A 26,107-nucleotide genomic window follows, 5' to 3' on the forward strand; every position below is an offset into this window, starting at 1 on the left:
GGGCAATACCAACCCAAAGACAGCTACTGGACCAGTCAATACCCATTACCTACCACTCATCCACGTGCTTAACATGTCACTTGCCCAAGTGCCACTGCATAGCATGGAGGTGGACAGCTGATCACACATTTCATACATGACACAAGAATAGGGAGATCCAAGTAGCTTGAAGTATTAGCACTTTGTTCACTAGTTCTCAGTGCTCCAGGAAACAGAGGAGTAATAAGAATGCTTTGTGGTTCATCAGAGGCAGCGTGGCGTAGTGCATAAGACATCGGACTGGCAGTCAGGAAAGCGAGGTTTCATTCTTAACTGTGCCACCGGCCGGCTGCGTCTCTCTAGCCAAGTCGCTTTGTCCCTCTGCTTCCCCTCCTACCATTTGTCTGTCTAACTGCTTTAGATTATAAACTCTTTGCGGCAGGGACTGTGTGTCTGTACAGCACCTAGCACAATGCTGCTGTCATAATGATCAGAGGACTTTAAAGTGATTTATAAATATTAAATAACCTCACAACACCGCTGTCATGTAGGTTTATTCTTATTAATAATTTTATAGATAGATAAAAGGAGGCACCGAAATAGCAGGGGCCTTGTTTGAGACTGCATAATGAATTACTGACACAGTTGGAGATGGAACCCGGGAGAGTCGTCTTCCAATGGCTTGCTCTCGGGGCTTGATTGCAACCTGTCCTGGGGAATCTGTTCAATTACAAAAGGCCAAACATGGCCCATGAAGAGCTGTCTAAATTTGTCGCTTCCTTACGGGGCACCAATCCGTTGCTCCCAAGTACAGCTTATGTTTGGGTTTTGTGGGAGTGTGTGTGTTTCAGTATATGAAAGTTAAAGGTTTGCAAAACAGAGTGATTAATGGAGCCTGGAAACCGACCCCACCCAGTGGAAAGATAAGGAACAGCAAAGGCAATTTGACATGCAGTAATAGTGAGATGGTTGCTGCCTTGCTCTTTGCAAAACCTTTGTATTCTAGCCTATTTCCTTCATTACACACAACACAGGTCGCCTCTGTGTGCTGTGATGGTTCACGGCCTTCCTTGTCCCACTGCTGCCTTACATTCCTGGCACCTCAGAGAGGATCATGGTCGTTTATCTCCAACGCTGCCCTCAGGATCAAATAATTTACCAAACTCCTTTATTAAGTCTCTACTATGCCAAGGTATCCACTAGCATTACAGAAAGGTAAGTTACCTGTATTAGGTGACCACTTCTCCAGCACGACCAGCATTGGATCCACATATAACAACACCCTGTCCTAGGTGAGCAGCTAAAATGATTTGGGACGTCTAGGGCCATAAGGCACAGCCTGATTCTACTCTCATTTACACCATTTGTACACAGCTGTAGGGCTAGTGGTTTCAGTGAAGTGCCTCTTGATTTTCCCCAATGTGAGGGGAAGACCAGACCATTTGTGTGCTGCTCTGTGCATAGTTCCATGCATCATTTTACATTTTTATTCTGAAACACTAAGCAGTAGTTAAATGTGATCAACTTTACTATTTTATTTTCCCTATATTGAGGTTAATTGGCAGACAGATCCATGTTGTGGATGCAAGTGGCTCTCTCTGCATTTAAAAGATGGCTTTATTATTTGTATTACAATAAAAGCACTTAAGTATTTATATCCTGATGCTTTATAAACAATCACATTATTGCAGTATCAAACTAGGCTAATTGAATCTTTCCTGGGAATCCCTTCAATTCTTCATGTCAAACACCCTGCCATGTTTATTAACAGATCCTTCTTCTCTGAGTGGGGGTTTAATGTAGGATTCACTGTATACCACCCTTGAGTATAACAGGAACACTGAAATAGCTGATGCTGATACAATATTCCCTAGCGAGCTGATATTTACCCTGTTACTACTGTACCCTTCCAAAGCCACCATTGTATAGGAAGGTTGGCTCCTTATCAGCAATGGTGCAACTTGTCAGTCTGAGTCTAAATGCCTTCCATTGACTACTAGGGCTATTTTTAAGCCCATTGCCTTTTCTTGTGACCAACACCCTTTTCGATGTGTGTGACACCCAGGCTGGGTCAGGCAGCCAGACATCACAAAACACAGCTTGAGGCACCCTCATGCCTTGCAGCTGTCACATTTCCCTTGGCCTGGCTTCCCAACAAAAGAGGCTGGAGAAGTTAACTCCCAGTTCAGGGGCTGCATCTCCACTACATCCCCCACAAGCTCACACCCCGCAACCTTTGCTTCACGGCCTTATATTGCTTGATATTGGAGTTTTGTGGATGCAGTGAGAGCGCACACATTGTTGTGGGTGTGTTGGAGGTGCATACATTGATGCGTGCATCCCCACTGAACCCTCCGAAAAGTGCTTCTTCTTTACTGGGCTTTTGTTTGTCCTTGACAGAGCTCTCAACATGCTGGCACTACAACGCAGAAGAAGGATGGCGGTGTTTCAGGGGCCGGGGAACTGAAACCATCCAGCAAACTCCATAGGATTTGAAGTTCCCCAAATGAACCCCAACATTGGCCCCACCGCCCCTTCCAATTCGCCACCAGCTATTAAAGCTTAAAATGTGACCCCTGGTCTACAGCATCCTCTCACTTGCTCTTTTCATGATCCAGTGTGGAAGTGACTCCCTACCACACAGAGGCTCTTGTCTTCATGGGCAAAGTGTCAGGCCTAGCAAAGGAATTGTCCTTGGAGTCACTTCAGTTTCAGGGTGAAGATTGCTGAGGAGATAAAGGTGTAGCTGGGAATGGGGTCAAGTCAGGGAGGGCAGCTTGTCTTAAGAGGCAGCTAGGAGGGATGATCTGGCTGAATACTCCCGCTTGGACTCCCAGAGTCCTGACACTAAAGTCTGAGGCCTTATCTCTGGAGGAGTAGTTAAATTTAAACCTGGGTTGTGGTTCAGACCTTCTAAGTGCAAGATCCTCCTCAAGCTTTTTGGGATGCTCTGAGGCATTCAAAGCACAGCTAGCATGGGAGAATCCCAAAGGCTTGTGCTTCTCCAAACCTTCTCTGAATCTCTAGAGAACAACATTGGGCTGGTTATCTCACAATAGCAGCCCTTCTGGAGGCAACTTCTTGTTTCTATTTCTGGTCCTGGCTGGAAGTAGGAATTTCAGAGAAAGCTGCAAAAAGTATTAGCATAGGCAAAGTGAGAGGGCAGTTTGAGTTTGCGGGCTAGTGGGGTCTGAACTGCAAGTTCATATCCAGATCTGAGCACTCCTAAAGTTCACAGCTATGCAATTAGTTCATCTCATTGTAGCACAAAGACCCAGCACCAATTTTAGGTCTGGATCAAATTCAAAGGGTGGGATGATTTGGTTTGGATGTTTTTCTAGTACTGAGTGAAGGTTCGGAGATGAAAGGATCCCTTATTTCACTTGAACCTGTACATGCCTATACCTAACTGGAACCCAGATTTGCCAATTGCCATCCCTACTTCTGATGCTTTCCTCTATGCAGGCAAAGAAGCCTCCAAAATCCATTGTTCATCCTTCGGAGTCTGCGACAGAAAAGTCAAGTGTCACCTTCCTACCAGTTGGGTGGATGTAAGTATATAAGCATATGTAGCAGGCACGCACACTGGGGATGACTCCAGAGCTCCTGTAAATTAGCTAAGCAGGGGGTGGAAAAAGAGAGAATCTCCCTCAGTTATGTAAGAGAAGTGCACCCCTTTTGGTGGTTTTAACCAAGTAGAATCACAGAGGTTAAAAAAACTACAGCATCCTCATCTGGGAGTTTTCTAACCTGATACCATCTGCCAGAGATTTAAAGAAGGGGATTCAAGTGCACAATTAACCAAAAAGAGCACATTCTCAAAATCAGCTTTAACTTGAATAATCAAAAGCACCAAGTGATGTTACCCAGGGTTTCTGGATTGAGGGTGCACTTATAGAACCCTGACCAAAACAAAACTTGGAGAAGACAGGCTTGCTTTTCTACTTCTTTACATCATTTTTATGCCAGTCCAATTCCAGCACGGTCCAATGGAGTTAGACTGCTGTAAAAATTATGCAACCCAGTGGAAATCAAAGCCCTAGGTTTTTTTATACAATGGATACACCAAAACACCCCAAACATATCATTCTGTCCATCATTTAAATTGTTTGCAGAATGGAGGTGCTGGCAAGTCCTAAAGGTTCCTTCGTATTCACACAGAGCTCATCCCCAGGAGAGCAGGGATTCAAAGGGGGGCAGCTGTTCAAACAATTCCAGGAAACCTGTGTACAAATCTGACTTTTTTTTTTCTTCTTCAGAAAATGAGCCTTAAAAAAAGAAACAACAGAAAACAACACCTCCCCCAACCCAAACCCAAACTGGAAGCCTTGGAAATCTCCAATGAACAGGCAAAAAGCAAGCGAGCAAAGCAAATCATAATACTTGGGGATTGACAATCCACATTTCAGCGGAGTGAAGTAAGTATATCCCAGCTAGACACCAGTCAGAATCACGTGTTCTGGACACAGCAAGAAGATCTTATCAGCTAGGTGATTTCATGCCTTTATTCAGGCTAATTTTCCCTCGGGAGGGGGAAACCATAAACCAAAACAACAAACTCCAGTTGTTGGAGTTTTTATTTTAATCCAAATTCAGCTCTGCTAGGCCAGCCCAAAACAGTTGTTTTAGCAAGATTAGCTCATTTCCAAATTCATGGTACTATTTTTGGCATCCAGACATGTGTACCTCTGCCAACTCTCCCCAAGCGACAGTGCTTCTGAACTCTTTCATGTTTTACAACCGCTCTGTGTTGTCTGAAGATTTTGCTACAAGAGGGAGAAGACATCACTTCATTGGGTAGTTGGACAATTTTTCTGCCCTTCATCATTGCAAGGCTGTGTTTTGACAGGGCAGCTAATGCTCCCTTGGCACCCAGAAGATTTGCGTGAGAAGACAACAAAAGGAGGCGGGAGTGCTGAGGGTAGGAAATACAATCCACTGTCAGTATTCTTTAACTATACCAGCACTTTCTGAGGGAAGGACAACAGAGAGTTGGAATTTATTCTATTCACCATCAATCACAATGAGCCAATAATGGCCCAAGGTTTTTGTGGGGAGTCTGGAAAGCTGGGTATGCAGGGCCACCGGCAGAATTCCATAATCCTGAAATTCTGGAGGGTGGAATTCTCCGTCATAAGTGGAGGGCTCAGTGCTGTGACCCCTCTCTTCCTTCTGCAGATTAAGTTCTATGGCATGGACTCTTCTCTGGCCATCTGTCAGCAATTTCTCCCCGCCTCCAATCCCCAGAGTGCAGGACTAAGAAAGAGGCTCACAACTTTTCAGATCAGATCTCATTGCAACAATCACACGGGTCATCCCTCAACCTCCAAGAGACTCCAGATCTGTGGATCTGGTGCCGTAACCACTCATGTCAATAGAAAGTCTCCCATTGACCTTAGTGGGCATTGGATCAGGACCTACCTGAGCCTGCTGGCTGGTTGCCGCAGCTTCCCTTCTTAGGTCTATGGGCTCTGCCATATGCAACAGAAGTAACTCCTTACCATAGTTCTGAAGAAATGCAATGATCATAGCTCTGATATTCCTGGGCTAGCTGTAAGCACAGAGCGGGAGGAGATGGCTACTTGAGGGTACACCTACACAGCCCACGCCAGTGGGCCTCCCAGACCAGGTGGACAGACTTGTGGGGCTTGCACTACCATGCTAAAAATAGCTGTGGAGACATTGTGGCGTGGGCTAGAGCTCGGGCTCTGAAGACTAGAGAGTGGGTGGGTGTCAGAGCCTGACCTCCAGCCTGAGCAGCAATTTCAAAGCGCTGTCTACACAGCTATTTCTAGAGTGCTACTGTGAGCCCCGCAACCCCGTGTCTGTCGACCTGGATTGGGACGCTCGCTGCCATGGACTGTGTAAACATATCCAAGCGTCAAGGATGTTTTCATCCTTGTTTTTCTTCCCTTCCCCCTTGAGTGTTTCCTATATTCCCCAGATTGTTCCAGAGCTCTTACTTTATGGATGAGGCTGGGATCCCCCTGGCTACTCTCCTCATCTTCTGAACTCTTCTGTTCCTCGTCTGATGTGACGTCCTCCACGGGTACCACAGAGACAGGGCACACCTTGTAAGGCTCAGTATAGGCACTGTAAGCAAAAGGAAAAGATCAGCCCATCACATTCTCACCATGCACGCCTCGTCACTGTTACTCAGACATAAGTATTCCATAGGCAGCCCAGACACAGCTAGTGGCAGGTAAACCCAGTAGGTCTGTTAAACTTGGGAAGCAGGATTCCTGGAGCTTCCTGCTTTTTGATAGTAAGTTCAGAGGCTGCCATGAATGTGAAACATAATAGGAGGAAAGTTAACGAAACTCTTTAAACCTCCCAAAAAGTTTGGTGTTTTGGTTCAGTCCAAGCTTGGGGCAGAAGTTTGACCGGGTTCATATTTTAGGGCCACAGTTCGAACTGGTTTGCCCTTTGCTAGATACAACCACCCCAAAATGAATATAATAAAATAATAATGACTAACAATGATAATTAATAATAGAGCGTAGATACTGTGATGCTGGGTTCTCTAGGGATACTTCAGATCAGTAAAACAGCACAATAGTAACACCAATAACCATAGATAAAGTGCTCAAACCAAATCCTCAGATCTAAATATTTGTGAATTGTTTCAGTGGAATCTGAACCCAGATCCAGATTCTGCAGCTCTGGCTCATCTCTGTATTTCATAGCACCTTCCACCTGAGGAACTCAAATCATTTTGCCAATGTGGATGAATCATGAGCCTGAATGCCAGTCACAGAGTACTATGAAGGTGGCCGTGGGTGAGTTAGTGTGACTAAGTGCTGGATTTGCCCTGGATTTCACCTAGAAAGTCCACTACGAAGGGAGTTTATAACAGTACATATAGGCTGCAATTTCACTGGCACTGGGGTAAAGGTGAATGGGGCAGAGGAGGCCTCCACAACCCCAAATGTGGTGAGCACAAGCTAGGGAGAAGCGATGGCCAGAGAAATCACTGATCTCCTGGGGAGTATCTATGGTGGGGGCTTTATGCATTTCCCAGTGGAAACTAAAGCTGTCCTACCAAGGTATAATCCCCCAAGGAATGGCTGCTGGTGGAAACATCACCTGCCCCTCCTCAATATGAATCAGCACTACAGTGACTGGACACCCACTGACACAGAAAAAGTTTTTTTGCCAAGGTAGAGTATGAATCTAGCCCTTAGTCCTTATTTTCTGAGGGCCCAATCCAAAACCTGCTGAAGAGAATGACTGAGGAGACTCAATAGGCTTTGGACCAGGCCTGATTTTTCATTCAGGAATGCAGCTCCCTGCTGAGGAGAAATTATTTGATTTTTACATTCATTTATAAACAGTTAGACAGCTCTGCCACAGCTCCTCCAAGATCCTCATTGCCGGAGTGCAGCGGAGATCGCTCCAATGGCTCAGAGGGGAGAGAGGCTTCAGGGAGCTGCTCTGCATACTCTGCCGCAAGAGGATGGTGGTAGGTAGAGGTTGAGCCTCTTCTGTGCCTAAGCATTGTCTTCCCTTGTTTATTATTAGTGTCTGTGGTTTTCCAGTGTGGGCGGCATCACTGCACTTCCTAAACCCTGCCTAGCTGCAACAACAAAGGAGCCTCTGTGGATCAGCTCCACCCCTCACTTCCAAGCTTTTATTGATGGTAATTGCTTTATTACTTTACGTTCCTCACTCCCAGTGCTTGAAATATATACAACTCTAAGGCCAGCTTATCTTCACTAACCCTCTCATCCATCAGGGAGTCTGACAATGTGGAGTCACAGGTTGCTATTTTAAAAGTGATGTATGTGGGTGGCATTGGCAGCAGAACGCTAGGGGCAGATGCTCCCAAAGCATATCATTTTAAAGGGGTGTCTAGACACACTCTATTAGTGTTAGGGCGATATATTTCTACTGCTGTCCCATCCTCCTCTGGTTCTGTTACCTATGGTCTGTCCTCAGGCTGAGAGGCATAACTCTCTTCTTGAATCTCTGATTGTCTTAAACTCTTCTCCCATCCTAATACCCAGATCCAAAACTCATTAAAATCAATGGCGCACTTTCCATTGACTTCAGCGGGCTTTGGATCAGGCCCTAAATACAAGGGTCTCCTTCTCACATATTAACTCTGCTCCACCAGCTCTGCCTCATTTCATCCTACACCCTGTCCTACTCCCTACACTCCCCCCGAGCTTCTCTCCTCATTGCTCTCTTTGACTTTTCTGTCCACTCCTTTCTCCCTCACCTACATATGGCTCAGCCTCCCAACCCCAAATAAACCTCATGCCCTATCTCTTTTCCTTCAAAATCCTTCTGCAAGCCCAGCTGTTCCTAATGGCCATAAGTCCTCTGTGATAGGGTGCTCACCCCACACTACAATGGAGGGGTTAAGGTGGCTCAGAAGGGCTAATTAGCTGGGTAGGCTGCACCTTGGGGGAGATTAAGGCTTGATGACAAGCACTAATTGAAGATGTAGCCCATCTGGGCAGGAGTAGCTGGAGGCTTGAATAAAGCCAGGAAGTCAGAGCAGAAGAGGGGACAGAGTGGAGGTCTGCAGTCACTCTCTGGGTCTTGGGAGGAGTGAAGGAGGAAACCCAGGGGTAGAGCAGATGCCTGGGGATCCACACATTGTGGTAAGGAGTTACCCAGAAGCGTGTTGGAGAAGAAAGCCAGCAGAGGGCAGAGTAGAAAGAAGCCCATGGAAATGGCAGCAAGGGTTGAGATGGTGCAGAATTTGGCTGCTGATTGTAAGGCCCCTGGGATGGAACACAGAGTAGTGGGCAGGCCCAGGTTTCCCTACCAGCTATTGTGGAAGTGGCACAGTCTTGATTGGGAAGACTGTGTGGAATAGTACCAGACAGTGGATCTGATGCGACTTTGTTACTCCAGGAGGGGAAAACTGTATAGTGTCCTGGCCAGAAAGCCAGGCCTCGGAGAAGAAGCACTGTGACTCCTAGACAGCAAGAGGGGCTGCAGCACCAGCGAGTGACAGAACGGGGCCTCAGCCCAGGCAGAGCTAATCCCCAGATGCAGCTACAAGGGGGAGGCCCAGTGGTGAGTAGACCCTGTTTGGTGGAGAATGCAGGCATGACAATTGACCAACACGAGGAGTCTGAAGGCCTGCAATTAGGGTTTCCAACTTTCTAATCTCACAAAACTGAACACCCTAGCCCTGCCCCTTCCCCAAGGCTCTGCTCCCGCTCATTACATTCCCCCTCCCTCGGTGGCTTGCTCTTTCCCACTGTCACTCACTTTCACTGGGCTGGGGCAGGAGGTTGGGGTGCGGGATGAGGTGAGGGCTGTAACTGGGGGTGTGGGCTCTGGGGTGGGGCCAGAAATGAGGGGTTCAGGGTGCGGGAGGGGGCTCTGGGTTGGGGCAGGGAGTTGGAGTGTGTGTGTGGGGGGTGAAGGCTCCAGCTGGGGGTCCAGGCTCTGGGATGGGGCTGGAGATGAGGGGTTTGGGGTGCAGGAGGGGGCTCCAGGCTGGGGGTGGGGCTGAGGGATTCGGAATGTGGGAGGGGGCTGTGGGTTGAGGCAGGGGGTTGGGATGTGAGAGGGGGTGTGGGCTCTGGGGATGAGGGGTTTGGGGTGCAGGAGGGGGCTCTGGGATTCTGGGGGTCAGGGCGGGGCAGGGGGTTGGGGTGTAGGCTTACCTTAGGTGGCTCCCGGTCAACGACGCAGCGGGACTAAGGCGGCTCCTTGCCTGTCCTGGCTCCACGCTGCACCCCGGAAGTGGCCAGCAGGTATGGTTCCTAGGTGGGAGGGGCAGGGGCCATGGTTCCCAGCCAATGGGAGTGCGGAGCCGGTGCTCGGGGCGGGGACAGCACATGGAGCCCTGTGCCTCCCCCCGCCTAGGAGCTGGAGCTGCTGGCTGCTTCCGGGGCGCAGTGCGATGCCAGGACACATAGGGACCAGCCTGCCTTAGACCCGCAACACCGCTGACTGGACTTTTAATGGCCTGGTCGGCGGTGCTGACTGGAGCTGCCAGGGTCCCTTTTCAACCGAGCGTTCTGGTTGAAAACCGGACACCTGGCAACCCTGCCTGCAATCGGGAAAGGACAGGGAAAGGGGACCATGGAGCCACCATGTACAGAAGCCTTCTTTGCAGTGGACAGATATACCCTACTGAGGTGGGCACACTAGGCAAGGAACTGACTATGGCCATTGGGAAGAAAAAATTGGCCATGCTGGCCAAAGAGCCTGAAATAACATACAGTTTGGGAATAGAGTAACCACTTCTTTGTTGTGTAATGACATCTGTTTATTCTCAGGACACACTACCAAGAGCAGAGAGCATGTTGATTGGTGAATGAGTTGTGCTAAGTGATAACTGCTCTAATGACTGCATGGGCTTTTTGTGTGATATCACAGCACAAGGTAGCTGAAAACCTCTGTTAATTGTTGGCACATGAGTCACTAGTGAAAAGAGTGAGGCTTTTATTTGTCAATTCCTCTTCCCACCCTTGTGAATAGACAAGGATTCCCTCACTTCTCTAGCCCGCTTGGTGACTCTGCCCTCTGATAGAGCCGCACATTCTGATCTTGGGCCATCACCGCTGGCCAGTCCTCAGGTGAACAGTGACAGAAGACTAAGTACAAGAAAGGGGGGGGGGGGAAAGCACAATCACCTACAGAAATGGCTCGAGCCAAAGCCTGCTTAAGTCTGATCTCACTCACACCAGCGTATAGAGGGAGTAACCCCGCTGCAATCAATAGAAAACTATTGTAAGTGAGAGGAGAAGGAAGTTTGGCCACTAGAGCCTCTTAAAAGTTACTTTGCCTCATTAGCTGTGGAAAGGGCAAAGATAATGAACATTGTCCTATGATAGGATCTCCCTTGGGGGGGAGGGATAGCTCAGTGGTTTGAGCATTGGCCTACTAAACCCAGCAGTTGTGAGTTCAATCCTTGAAGGGGCCACTTAGGGATCTAGGGCAAAATCAGTACTTGGTCCTGCTAGTGAAGGTAGGGAGCTGGACTTGACTCAACTCAATGACCTTTCAAGGTTCCTTCCAGTTCGAGGAGATAGGATATCTCTATTTATGATGTGTAATGAAGATGCCTGGAAAATGCAGTATTGTTCTGGCTAGATCCTCTAGCCTTTCAGGACCCCTGATTCCATGAGTCAAGGAAAATACTGGGTACTGGAATGTAATATGCTGTAAGGCAGGATTCCCTTCAGGATCTTTGTAGATTCTGAATCCTTCACTTCCTGACCTATCTAGATTTACTTTTCTGTGTAATGCACCATCGATAAACTTGGATGATAATTATGCTAGAGTGCTAGTCAAAAGTTTGCACTCACTACAGTGCAGTGTCAGTTACCTGAAGCTGGTGACACAGAAAGTATTGAAATATCCACATCTTTCTCCAAGCTTTTCACCAACTGCCAGATCTTTCTCCTGAAAACACTTACTCTATGGACAAATTTTCCTCCTCCCTTTACAATCACAGTACTGAGGGCAAGATAAGGTCATAGGGTGCTAGTTCCATATACTTGGGAAATATTTTTGATGAGAATCTAAGCTGTGCAAGTTGTATCAATGTACTATGGGGATGGTTGTCCTGACAATGCATGATGATGATTGATATTTTGGCACTTCAACTTCTGATCCTGGGGGGGAGGGCAGAAAGTTCTGAGGCCAGGCAAAGGTGAATTGTGATAAAAAGAAAAGTTAAAAGAACTCCTCTCTCTTCCTCTACCTCCCTTCCCCCCAAAAAACGTGCAATTTGAGTTTGGCTGAAAGGTCATATTTTATCTGCACTGGTTCACTCATCTCTCATTATAAACGTCCATGAGTTCAACAGAAAGAACAAAAAGGCTCTTGAATTCCATCTCCTTTTGCCAGTTTTGGTTTGAAATTTGCCTGTTTAAAAGATTAAAGATTATTTCATTTAGGATCCACCATGACATGTTATCCAAGATCTTGGGGATGAGGAAAGACCTGGTAACCTAAAGCATCTTCCCAAAGGATTATAACAACAATTAATAATTTAATAATATCTCATTAATTCCATCATTCATTTTTAAAATGACAAGTGATTTAGTGGCATTATCTTCTGAATGGGGCTGGAAAGAAATATGAATGAGAGATGGGTTTTGGTGCCATAGATATTCAGGGCACACAAACTGCACAATTACAAATGTATCCCTTCTGCAACCATTCATATTCGACCCTGATTATTTATGGTGGGCAATATGGTCTCCTTCTCAGAAGCTATTATTCTCTACAGTGTAAGAATTTTAAGCAGAAAGAATCTCAGAAAGGGCAGTGGAAGAAGGCAGAGGAGCTTGGCTAAGTGTTCTTGCCTGCTCAGGGATATGAACTAGGGGGCGATAGGCCAGTAATAGAGAAATAAGTGCTTCTAAAATCCCCCTTAGTCCCATGTCAGAGATCAGAAAGTATATGGGTTTGAGATATCGGGAATTCTCTTTCTGACAAGCTTATCTGTTTACCTAATAGATCTTGGGTACTGCTCGGAGGGCCACCATAAAAGAAATAAACAAAGTTGCAAAGCCACCTTGCTTCACATGCCACGGCAGAGTCTTGATGGTAAAATAAAGAGCAATGACTTGTTATGATAGTAATGTCTTGGATCATTGAGTCTAGAAATTAAAATACATCTCACACACACCAAGGATTGTCTTATATTCATATTTGCTCAGGGGGAAAATTGCTCAGGATGCTGTTGTGCCATGATATCCCAACAACTGCTAACCCATAATTGAAGGGTTTCTTGCATCTTCCTAACTCTAGAGTAAGCCGGTATTGGCCGCTGGTGGAAACAGGATAGTGGACTAGATGGACCATTGGTCTAATCCAGTGTGGCAGTTCTTATGAAGTTTATATCATCAAGATGAAATACACCAGAGTGCCCCCTCCCCTGGCCCCCCGTCGCTTCATGGTGATGTACAAAGGTGTCATGTACTGATGGAGTCACAGTGTGAAGGTGCAATCTCATCTCATTTAGGAGCTGCATTGCAATGTTAAACTGTAATATTCCAGATTATCTGACTGCTGTCGGAGTGCTAGGCTGGCAAGATATAGGTCCTAGGAAAATCACAGATGTCCTATATGTTTGGGGACAGAGGTGACCAGAGTGTGTGAAACTCAGCCGGGTTTGGTTCACAGAGATTTTGTGTACATTGTCTCCCCAGTTTTGCTTCATATGCATTTGACGGCAAGATCCAAAGATAAACTCAAACAAAAGAAGTTTGCCTGATTTTAAGTTTGTACCAGGCAAAAAATCAGCTTTCTTGCCATTTACCCCCAAAACCTCTCATCCTTAGGAGTCACCTGAAATTTGACTCCAAATTTGCTTGAAACTCCGCTCCAGGTTTGCCGAAAGGTTCCTAGATCTGGGTACATTTTAGAGTGAGTTTTGGACTGGCAACAACTGCCCTCTATATTTCCTCTAGTTTAAGGTATTCAATCAACCCCGCATCTCAGAACCCCACAAACTTGGGGGGAAATCAGATTAGATATTAATTTAGCAGCTGGCCCTTTGTTTGGATAACAAACCAATCCAAACTGCCCCCCCACCCTGACCCCCAAAATCTGAACCCTCTTGATCTTTAGACAAGTTTGGATTCAAATCTGAATTCAAACTTTGAGACTTAGGACTATGTCTAGTTTTTCCATAAACTTTTCACACAGTTCTAGTAGCAAATGTTTTTATTCTGCTTCATGCCCAGGTCCCCTTAACTGCTGTCTATTACCACTGATAGAATTATGTGATCGTGTGGGAAAGAAGCTAAAGAAACTAACTGTTCCTTCATTCAGACAAAACATCTGTGGATTTAGACCTAAAATAATGATGGATGATATTTTTCTTAGCCTGTTAGGTAATCCATCCATTGAACATGTGGAGGGGAAAGCTAATCATGTTTTAATCCTATTTACTGCTTATGGTTTCGAGTTTGCAATCCAAGCCCTGGAGTTGTACCTGCTGGGAGCTGTACCTGTCACTTTTTATTGAATGTGTATTATAGCCCTCGTTTCCTCATATTAACTACAAGAGTCTCAGAACTCAAACTTTCTCCTTTCCACTGTATAGTGCGGGGGGACGTGAGCCGTTCTGGAGTCCCTCCATTTTCTTCTCCTATTTACTAGAGGGAGTAAAACTAGAACTTTTTGCTTCAGCCCCTTGAACTTCAATGATCCAGATAAAAAGAAGCCCAGGTTGGAATCACACCTTATTTTCATTCTGCTTTTGAAAAACCCAAACCATTATAGAGACTGGGCGTAACTGGACCCTTCACCTGGCAACACACCTCCTTCCCCCTGAATGTAGGTGGTTCAGATAACTTGGAACCCAAATATGCAAAACCCAAACCTGGTCTCCTCGACTGCACACCCTTGTTATCTACGCCTTCCCGCTCCACAGGTCCTGCATAACAATGACACTTGCTCCAACCAAAGAAGGATGGACGTGGTTCTCTACAACTCATCCCACTGCTCTTGTCCCATGTGCAGAGAACCACAGGATGCTGATATAGGGTGTTCCCTGCCAAGCAGGAGCTGGGCAGATCACGTCTCAATCTCTGTCCAAATTACAAAGGAACATGCGCAATCTTGAACTCTGATTCCGTCTCATTTTTTTCATCCCAAACAGACCATTTATTATCACTTGCAAGTAGCTCATTACTTTAGCTTTACCTATCTAGGACAGAAGATGTTTGAGTATCAGTAGGCTCTTTTGATTCTCAGACTCAATGTGCAAAGCCTGGTTAACTCTGCAAAGTTCTCTTTATGCTAAAGGAGACAGAACTATGTCAACTGCAAACTTGCCCAAGGACTCTGCCAGCTACTCTGGTTGTGCAACTGCTTCATTCCGAGAGTAACTGCAGAACGATTGCTTTTATAGCCATCCTGGGAGGCAAGCAATGCTGCAAACTCAAGACCATTCCGGCTTCTCCCCCATCCCCCAAACTCTGGGCTAAGCATGAGGAATCAACACTCAGCGCGGAGAGAATGAGCATCCAGAGGAAACGCTAGAACACAGAGCAGAAGTCAGCAGAATCCAACGGAGGAGAACAGAACAGCCGTTGGGAAAGGAGAGCAATCTGTGAAGCCTCAGAGGGAAGGCGCAACTGAAATGCAGTTTCAGTAACAAAAATGCCAATCTCAACTGCTAAAGCTGACAGAATTTCCTTTTCATTCTGTGCCCCTCTCCCTAGATATGGGGGCCTGATCCTGGAAACGTTCTTTAGGCAAAAACTCCTATTAGAGGGAATGAAGACTTGCCTGCAATGAGGTTTCCATGCTCATTAGAGATGCATTTAAAAATACATTGCGGATTGGTGGATTGTTCTGAAGTGTTCTGTTCGGTGTTTTAAGCGATAGATACTTAGTCTTGCCCCACATGTCCATGCAGGGAGTAACGGAGAGTAAAACCCCTTTATGCCCCCGTGCAGGCTATCAGCTGCATCCATGTTGGAGTAACCAGTTGCGCCACACCCACTTACTCCCATCCTGGAACAGGTGGATCAGGAGAGAGTGGGGGAAAGGGTAGAACCTTAGCCTCACCCCCCTTCTTGTTTGAATGTTGTCATTCTCTGCTGATATAGCCCAGAGGAAAATTAGCACTACCTGGAGCAAAGGAAAGGGGCAAGGAATAGTGACTCAGTGGGTATATGTGAGGCAGACTGCTTCCTGGGGCTACCCAGGGGGTGGTGAAAGTCTACCTCTGAAATGGGTGGGGCAAAATTCTCTTTTCTAGTCCATACAGAAGGCAGAAGCTCCATCAAAGGTATAGAGATCAGAAGTTCAGATCAGAGAAGAAAAATGTACCCCATCTATTTCATTAGTTCCCAAAGTTCACCAACAGATTTGGAGCATGTTTGAGTCTATTATTTCACCTAGCTTCACTTGTAAAGAGATGGGGGTGCCTCCTTGTCCTCTTTCTTCAATGGAGAGCTGATTGTTTGAAACATTTCTGATGAGAAATGGCTTTTCCATCAAAATAAAAATGTTTATGGAAAATGTCCCTTATTGCTGACATATTCTGGGGTTTTAATGAAAACCTCAAAATAAAGTGAAAATTTAAAATTTTCAGTAAAACTTTCTTTTAGCTAACAACAGTTTTTGAAAACCTAAATGTTCTTGGTTATGGTTTTTCAACAAAAAAACAAAACAAACAATTTGCAGGAACACTTTAAAAAAAATGAAAACATTTTGACATTTCCAGCGAAAAACAATTGGCATTTTTTTTTTTAGACCAGCTCTCCTACATCCCAACAGCGAAATTCCAGGGTCATGGTCCCCTTCTCTCATAGGTGAATGATTGAAACAGAATACAACTTACAAGAATACTTGGCTGTGTAGGGGGATAGTTCTACCTGCTCCCAAAGAAGGGTACCTAATAGCATGATGACAGCTGTGAAGCCAGAGAGCAACCGATCGTAGATTGTCTTGTTAACTTGCAGATGATATTTAAGTGGTCCTGTATCTTTCTTTATTAAAAACTCACAAAAGAGATGAGCTATGAAGTGGCAAAGAGGCTGCGGTGGGGCCTGGCCTGGATCTGAGCTGCTAGCTCAGCACAGGCCAAAGCACCAGTGAAGCAGATAGAGGAATAGATTGGGAGGCTTATTAACGGCTTAGCCTGTTTCTCTCTCCCGTCTCTCTGAAACTGCCTTTCTGCAATTTATAATTGTTTGTCCCAGCAGACGCAGAATTAAGTTTCCCGCTCTCTCCCAAAGATAAATGACTACATTATGCTCATGTAAGAGCACATTATAATTTGGTAAGAATGCCTGAGTATATTACTGTGGTAATCATTATGAATGAGGCTATTAAAGGCTAGTACACTAGCAAACCTTGCAATATTGCCTTCCTGTGGCACGGGACCTCATTTACAGGAGCACTTCATTCCAGCAGCACTGGTTTATTTTTAAAGGGATGATAGTGGATTGCACTGTTATGAAATTAGTAGGTTCTCCTGTCCAGTTCCAGAACCAATGCAGGATTGTTCCTTACAATCCCTCCAGCACCTTCTCCTGACCAATATGACTGAGGTCCTGGGGCATCTTCCATCAATTTAGGGAGACTATTCCATAGTCTAATAGATCTCAGTGTCAGAAAGTCTTTCCTGACATTCAGCATCCATTTTCCTTTGCTTAACTACATACCATTATCCCTAGTTATGCTTCCATCAGAGGTGAAAGTAAGCCGGTACGCCCCAGGACAGCGTACCGGCAAGAACCAGTTTGCTGTACCGAGGCAGCCTAGCTTCCCCGGGCAGCAATTTAAAGGACCTGGGGCTCCCAGCTGGGGCTGGAGCCCCAGGCCCTTTAAATTGCCACCAGAGCCCTACTGCTGGAGCCCTGGGGTAGGGCCGGCTCCAGGGTTTTGGCCACCCCAAGCAGCCAAAAAAAAAAAAAAGGCGCGATCGCGATGTGCGGCGGCAATTCGGCGGGAGGTCCTTCGCTCTGAGCTGGAGTGAGGGACCATCCGCCGAATTGCCACCGAATAGCTGGACATGCCGCCCCTCTCCGGAGCGGCCGCCCCAAGCACCTGCTTGCCAGGTTGGTGCCTGGAGCCGGCCCTGGCTGCAGGGCTCTAGGGGCTATTTAAAAAGTCCGGGGCTCCCACTGCTTCTACCACCCCAGCCCTTTAAATAGCCGCCGGAGCCCCACTGCCACTACTCTGGGGCTCCGGTGGCTATTTACAGGGGCGGTAGAAGCAGGGGAGCCCCAGGCCCTTTAAATAGCCCCCGGAACCCAGGAGTAGTGGGGGGCTCCAGGGGCTATTTAAAGGGCCCGGGGCTCCAGCTGCCTCTGCCGCCCCGGTCCTTTAAATAGCCGTGGGAGCCCTGCCGCTTCCCCAGGGCTCCCGCGGCTATTTACAGGGCCAGGACGGTAGAAGCAGGGGAGCCCCTGGCCCTTTAAATAGCCCCCGGAGCCCTGGGCTGCTGCTGCTACCCCGGTGGCGGGGGCACTCTGCACTGGGTCCAGTTGCCTGGGGCTGCTTAGAGCAGCCTGTGGGGTGCTATAAATTGTGCTGATTGACTAAGAGCACATGGGGCTGTTCCGCTGGTGGATAATCACCAGGGTGCAGGGATGCCCAACCCACACACCCTTTCCCCTGGTCATGCTGCCTGTGCCAGCTGCAGGGGTGATTTAAGATCCAGTGTGGCAGCTCCACCATGTGAAGATCCCCCTGTGAAAGAAGGAGCCTTTTTAGGGCCAGATCCACCAGGTGTAAGGCAGTTTTGTGTCAAGGAGTGTGCAGAGTAGCTTTATTGCAGGGCAGACCTTCCTCTCAGTGCTTAGACCTTTCAGATGTGAACAGTCAGTCAGTCATTTATCTCATGTATATCTTTTGACAATCACCTGGCCATGACTTGGCACATGATAAGCTGCTATGTAAGTTGCCTTGAATTTTATTAAATTTCTGCCGCTATGGGAATCTTCTCAGTCTGGATATTTGAGCATGGAAAAATAAGCATGCCCAATCAAGACAAGTGAGTCAGTCTGTATTCATGAGATGTTTCCAGTGATCATGACACACAATCTCATCTCTAATTCTAGGGCTTTGGAAAACAATCACAGCCAACTTCATCTACTGCAGTTCTTTGGGGAACTTGGTTTCTATTGGGCCCGTTGACATTTTCATTTCCAGGTGTTTGTTAAGGATTCTGGTGTAGAACATTGGTGACAATAGACAAACTATGACTAGAATTTGTTCCAGGGACCCCAACAGTAAGCTAGGGTAAAGCTCTGCAGCCTAACAAATTAAGGTTCCTTGAGCCTTTCACCTCTAAAGTGTCATTCAAGTCCAGCCCAGGACAAAAACACTGAGCTGTGCGAAATGGGTTAGTGGATCTCAGTCCATGTCCTAAAGGGCAGGTGTACATATCACAACTGGCGCTAATTGGCCCCTTGCTGATAGTCTCTGGAGAGAGGCCAAGGATGGAATGGACCATGGAGACTGAACTCACTTCTCACTCGTATATGGTCCTGTCAAGTGTGGGGGGGAAGTTTTCACTGCAGCTGACCAAGCTATACCTGTTCTATAGCTAAATGAAGGACTTAATTGTCCAGGACTGTCAATTCAGCACTTTCCATCATCATTACATACACACACACACATCAAAAACTCAAACAAACTCTGATGGGGACTGGGTCTCGCTAAAGGGGTGAAGAAAACTGGAGATAAAAAAACCAACTGTCATATTAAAGAAGTGGCTACATTTCAGAGATTGGTGTGTGTGTTTCTTGCATATGAGCTTCTAAAGTACTCTAAGATCCTCCAGAATTACAGGTAAGACACTATTATTACCCAGGAAAGAAATGAATGAAGGGGAGTGATGAGCTAGTGAACTGAGCATGAAAATCAAGAGAGCTAGGGCTGAATTCTCTCATGGCATAACTCCACTGAGTTCAGTGCAGTTACGCCAGCAGGGAATTTGACAGCTAAATTCTAATCCCATCCCTGACACTGACTCACTGTGTGATCTTGGGCAAGTCAATTAACCTCTCTTAGGCATTCAGAAAAATGGGGATAATAACGCTTGTCCACCTTTAGAAGGAACTTTGAGATCTAGGATGACGTGTACTGTACAAGTGTAAGGAATTACTATGTAATGAGGAGCACAGACCATCTTGGTTTCCAAATAGGAGAATAACCATATTGAGGAGAGGCCAGGGTTTGTGATCTACACTATTCTGTCCTACTAATGACCTCATCATTGACTGACTTGGGGCTGCCTTTTTACTTTCACATCAGCCCCCCATACTATGCTTTGGAAGTCTCATGGTTTGTTCAATTACAAGAAAGTGGTGTTTTCATTACAGGTAACTAGGAAAAAGAGCCATGAGCAGTAGATTGCAATGCTGCTTCTTCAGCACAGATTTGCATTAATTTCAGTTTCATGGGTAACGTCCAATTTGTGGCTGGGATTTTCAAAGGTGCCTGGGGCACCCAACTCCCATTGAATTTCAACTCCCTCAGATGACACTGAAAAACTCATCCTTAAACTTTTCTCTTTGCCTCTGGAACCCGAGGGACTCACACAGAACTAGCTGGCTGTTGCAGCTGCTCAAGTTAAATCCATCCAACTACTCAGCTGACCCTGGGCATGGAGTAAACTCCTTTTTGGGGGATCCAAATGGCTCTCCGCTTTTCTTAATTACATGTTTTGTTTTGTTACTGTCCTTTGGCAACATTGGAAACGCTGCAGTCCAGAATCAAAGCTGATTAACATTTACTCTCCAGTGATTATTTTCTTTCCAGTCCACTCACATGTTGGCCCTAAATAACTGCATGGAAAGAGCACATGTTTATTCTATCATCTCTGAGAACATACTGGGGGTTGCTGCGCACTGTGGTCCTTTTGTTTTGGTTCACATGCTGGTTTCTCTGCACCACAATACAGGGCTTCACTCTCTCTGATATCCACAAATCTGGGAAGCTGGGATCTGCAATAGGCCTGCTTCAAACTATTAAGAAATGGACCTGGGTTGGAATGCACTCAGCTTGTGTTTTATATCCCTGCATACAATCTCTTCTGCACATCTGGTCGAGAGAAATGGGATTCCTCCATGCTACGTGAGATTTTTGCAAAGCAGCGTAAGAAAGAATTCCTTGAGATGCTGAATCTGAGAACTGATCATTCCTTTTACTTCAGCGGGAGTTTCTCTGGTACCATGTGCTCCATTTGAACAGTGGGACCTCAGGAGAACCCATCTAGTGAGCTGACTTTTCCTCTGTCAGGGAGCGTAGCCCATAAAACCACACACTTCAAATGTTCTCAGCGCCTCAGATCATCCACCCCAATTTTATTCAATGGACCTGAATAGTTTATTAAAGCAAGGAGGCATGCAACAGTGTATATAAAATGTTGGAGCAATTACATGCTCTATTTGTGCATGCAGCTAACCCTATATTATGTGTGCAAATGGGGTAACTGAGTACCCAAACAGTCAGGATTAACATGCACCTACTTTTCACACACAGTCTTGGCAATTGCACACATGGCCTGGGCATGAAATCACACGTGCATTTTTCATGTGGAATGTGCATCCAATTTTTTTTAATAAAGCGCTCTGGCCCAGATTTCCAAAGGTATTTAGGCTCATGCGTGCTTATGCCTTTCCACTGGCTTCCACCCTTGGAACAGTGAACAGTGAAGGCTGCAACTCTGCTGGAAAAGCACCAATGCTGAGTTTACTGTGAGATTCTCTCACTGAACCCCTTGAGTGGGTCCCATGAGATAGCTCCCTTTTAATATCTTCATGGCCAAACGTCTTCTGCAAAGGTCAGTGTCATTAGGAAGACAGGGTAAGGCTGAGTATTCACTAGGCACTCTGAAGATTTTAAAAGCAACCTGGCCTTTATTTTCTATTGCAAGGGGGTTTGAATCTCTGCTGATAAGGGAACTGGTGCTACTCTTGGTATTTCAATATCAAATCTGTTTAGAAATTATTTTGAAAAGATAATAGTCGATAATAGACCCTGACTGGGTCTTTTGAACCAGCGAAGATGAGACCCCCATCCCCTTCCCCCCACACTGCCAGGGAATCCATACCAGATTTCACAGTGAGCCCAGGACATGCTTAGACAGGACTTTGGGAGTTTGGTGAGTCAAGTGCAGCGTGAATACCCAAGTGGTGCAGACATGATCAATAAAGCTCATAGTTATGCACCTCACTATCCAGTCTCAGTGCTTTGAATTAAGAAGCTCCCAGTAAAGTGGGGCACCACGATAGTTACACATTATCCCTGGCAGCTTCCTATTTCTTTTGTCTTTTGCCTTGAATCTTGATCAAGACGGACAGTATCGCTGCCTAACAGCTGATTAGCAACTTGTTATTAGCTACACTCTTTTGCCAAGCAGCCTATTCAGATCTAGTAGCAGCTGCCCCAACTAAAATGCTGTAGTTTGAACTATCTTTGCGAGGGCATTTCTCATCTCAACTGCCATCTGGTGTTCCCTTGGACCTCGTTAAGAAAAGATCTTGATTCCTTCCCTAACACCCCACAGCATAGGGATATAGGGCTTGCCACACTAGATCAGCCCTTAAGTCCATCACGTTCAGAATCTTATCTCTAAAAAAGGCCAGTATTTCAGAGGGAGGCAAAAATCCCTCATAATGCACTTGGCCAATGTTCTACGTGGTGGGAAAAAAATCCTTCCTGACCCTTGCAGATGATCAGCATCAGATTACCCCAATTGGGGCATACACAGCTGGGCGAACTTGGATCTCTTTCTAGAAAGCAACCAGCTCTTTGGTTGTGCTGCAGTGCAGACAAAAAGAACAGCAATGGGGTTTGTGTTTGTTTGCCAGCCTCCTGCAAAATAAATGTCCCTTTAGTGGGATTGGAGGGGAAAATATGCTACAATAGGAAATTTATCTTCACTTTCCCCGTTATTTCAGCTCAAACCCCAGCACCTCTAAAGCCATCAGGAATTTGCATGATGAGACTGCTATCTATTAAGATACTAATGTTCATCAGCTACTCTAGTTGTGTTACCTTTCTCACATTGCATTCAAATGGACTCTGGTACTTAGGGCAACTTAAATAGCACATGCTTTCAGCATGTGAAATGTGCCTCCCCCCCCAAGTTATTATCGTAAACTATCCCTGCAACGAGGCTAAGATTTTCTATAAAATTAACCATTATAGAGTCATAAATGTTCAAAGCCTCTGTAAAAGGAGATGTACATTTCTTAAGTCAGCTAAATGATACTCTTCTTTAGATCATTAAAATCACTGCAAAGTAAAACTTAATGTAAGCAATCAACTTGAATGCAGCAAAAGATGCTAATAAAAGTGGGTGGACAAAAAGTTCCATGGCTGACAATATCTCAACAGAGACTGTAATCCCCAACTAATTCTCTTGCTTGTAGCAATGATATGGCTGAATGAGAGCAGATTGCAGACACATTATCTGCTGCTCCTCCAGCAATTGCCTGTAATCATTCCAAGAGTTAGCCAGTACAACAGAGGAAGCAATGGGCCTACTGGGACAGGCTAACCTTAAACTGACTGACTCAGTACAAAAGGAGGCTTTGCAACAAAAGTCATTTTGTTCAGCAGCACTTACATCATAAGTAGCTGAAGAGTTGATACATCCAGGATAGGAGAACTTGTACACCTGCAGCGTAACAGGCTGGCAGTGTTTGCCTGAAACATCTTACTCCATTAGCAGCTATTGATGCTGCTGGACAAGGGTTAAAGTAACTTGCTCATTAGATATAAGGGAGGGGGGAGTAGCTCTCAGGGGAGAAAAGATGTAATATGTGGCCTCAGCAATCCCAAGCAAGAGGGGAACTATAGGAGCAGGAGAAGGTCTGAGCTGATCATTACATTATTGATTATTTTGTTACTAAAGTGAAACCCCAGAAGGGGCCAAGTGTGGACTCTGCATAGTGTGTCTTTGTGTCTGTACAGCAGGTTGGCCAAGGTGTCTGAACACATGCAATAAGTGGACAGGAAATGCAGTGAGCACTGGTATACACAGCAGAGGGAAGAGCTGGTCGAATGCTATTCACAAATAGACAAAATAAACTATCCCCAAATAAACGATTCCCAAAGAAATATTTTTGTTGTTCAAGCATTTCTATGGATGGCCAAATATGGTTCATCAAATAACTTGCTTGCAGACTTTCGCCCCATCAATGAGCAAATACATTCTTTAAACTTATTTTTTTAATTCACCCAACACTAGAGAGAAATATGAATTTGACTGGGGGCTTTGAGAGGGAAGAAGGGAATCAAAGAGGACTTCAGTAACGAGGGGCCCACATTTCAGTGCCCAAGGAGGCCACGCATTTGTGTTCACACATTGGAAGTGTGCATGCAAATCCATAACTGCACACACACATGGCTAACTGCACACCTGGCTAGCCATGTACCTGCATGACATTGGGGATGTCTTGCTCTGGAATCACCAGCTGTCTCAAAGATAAAATGGAAAAGGAAACATAGGGCCAAAACCTGAGGGGTGCAGCTCCCATTGGTGTCAGGGGGATTTGAGGGTGCTCAGCATCTCTCAGGATTGGCACACTGTGATTTGCTTTAAATGAGTTTTTACAGCAATGACATGTCTGATCAGATAGAAAGAGAGTTCATCTTGTTTGCCTTCCGCTTCATGGTTCTTGCTCCTCAGATGCTCCTGGGGTAACATGCCTGTCTGATAAGGTGTCTGCATTAATGTCCCCCTTGGGCTCTCAGTTATGCTTTATGATACATTTGAAGCATGCATCTCTCCATCAGATGGCTCCTTAGAAGCCTGGAAGGCAGCTGGCTACCAAGATGGAAAAGACCTATTAGCCTATGTTATCTAAATGTTGGCTGTTAAAGGATGCTCAGCGCAGTGAATGTACCTGCAAACTCCAACACCGCAGTTTCATAAGAAATAATGTCTACAGGCGCTGCATAGGCGCATGACCTCAGAACACCAGAAGACATTTACAAGGCATTTATCTCTTGCGGCGGAATGTACACTGATAGTCTAACTGTGAAAGAAATTGTCTGGCCAGGCGGGAGGTAAGGACTGATTCAGTATCTTCCGGAGGTGAATAGAGGTGATTTGGCACCTCCAGGAAGCTGTGTAAGGTGGATCTACTGATCGTTTCTGCAGGATCTATATATTTTGTCATTTTGGCCTTGGGGACCCTTCCTGCATGAACCCTGCGGAGGGGAAGAAAACAATGGGACAATTCTGTGGTTGTACTAGATCCATAGAGTCTACACATTCTGGTCCCATGCCTCCAGTCTGCAGGACCAGAGGGGCATGGCATGGCCAGAGGATGAAGTCCAAAAAGACAGCCGAACTGCTCACATTCCAGCTGCCAAACCCCTCCCTCATTCTTGCACCTACTTCACAGAAACAGATGGGCCCTGGTTTTCTGTTTCTAAAATTTGGACCCTTGGAAGTTGCCTTACAAGTATTATAGAATGCCGTGTCTGGAGAAACAGATATGGATTGTTGATGCCGTATTCCTAATCAAAGAACATGTAGGAACATTACACAGCAACATCAGCTAAGTTAAGTTAGCTTCCTGTAACTGAATCAGTTCTTTTGGAAGGTGGATTAGAATGCCTTCTTACGGGTATAAAAAGGTGTAGCACTTAAGGAATCTCTGTTTCATTCACACTGGGACCAAACCCATAACTTCTTGTTATGACCTATATACAGTGAAAAGGACACCACTAGCTAACAATGTTCAGAGGTCAGCCAAAGGATACCGCCTGTAACTTTTCCCAGAAACATGATCTAAAACGTATGCTTGGTTTTTAATATTGTGGCAGTATTCAATTAATTACAAAAAAACCCAAAACAAAACCCAAAGTCAGTTGGCATTTCCAGGACAGAAAAAAAGAGAGAAATGTCTTCAATTGTTTATTAACAGGAATGCTTTAAAAAACCCAAAAAACAACAACAACCCCCACCCCCAAAAGACCACAAACAACATTTTCAAGAGACATTCTCTCTCCCATCTCTCATTCCCCCCCACTTTTTGTATTCACAGCAAACTGCAGAGTGGATGATGCAATTTAATTATTCCCACCATCATCAAAATACTTAAAGGGCCAAATAATCCACTGATTTATTTCCTTTGCATTACAACTGGCTTCAAAGGGGCTTGGAGAAGTGTAAATCAGGGCAGAATCTGGTTATGTAAGAAAGAAGGAAAGAAAGCAAGCATGCACATCCATGGACCCATTTCTACAGTACAATTGCCTTTAAAAAGTCGCTATTGGCCAACAGTTATCAATATACATATGATACTCACATTTCCACTGTACTTAGAATAGGAAGTAACTGTGCTCTGTGTGAGGTATCTTTTGATAAATGTTGATTTTTAATGGCTACCACTGTATATTCTCTGCTGTCATCAGGGAACAGGGGCAGCTCCAGGCACCAGCGCAGCAAGCGTGTGCCTGGGGCGGCAAGCCGCGGGGGGCGGCGTGCCGGTCGCCGTGAGAGACGGCAGTCAGGTAGCCTTTGGCGGCATGCCTGCGGGAGGTCCGCCGGTCCCGCGGCTTCGGTGGCAATGCGGCAGCGGCGGGACCGGCAGATCACCCGCAGAAACGCCGCCGAATCTGCGTGACCAGCGAAGGCCGCCTGACTGCCGTGCTTGGGGCGGCAAAAAACATAGAGCTGCCCCTTTCAGGGAATATAATGTTTCCTCATCTA

At 45.9% G+C, this 26,107-nt stretch overlaps 1 protein-coding gene across 1 annotated transcript in view; it reads right to left on the reverse strand.

The window, feature by feature from the left end:
• The window catches only part of FGD5 (FYVE, RhoGEF and PH domain containing 5), a 150,500-nt gene that overhangs the window by 77,552 nt on the left and 46,841 nt on the right, over window positions 1–26,107 (reverse strand). Inside the window, exon 3 of the mRNA XM_026650261.2 lies at window positions 5,943–6,072. Coding sequence (XP_026506046.1) covers window positions 5,943–6,072 — 130 coding nt within the window. The remainder of the gene's footprint in view (window positions 1–5,942; window positions 6,073–26,107) is intronic.

Source organism: Terrapene carolina, unplaced genomic scaffold, assembly GCF_002925995.2.
Source record: "Terrapene carolina triunguis isolate 2854851 unplaced genomic scaffold, T_m_triunguis-2.0 Scaffold89, whole genome shotgun sequence".
In the NCBI taxonomy this organism is placed as follows: Eukaryota; Metazoa; Chordata; order Testudines; family Emydidae; genus Terrapene; species Terrapene triunguis.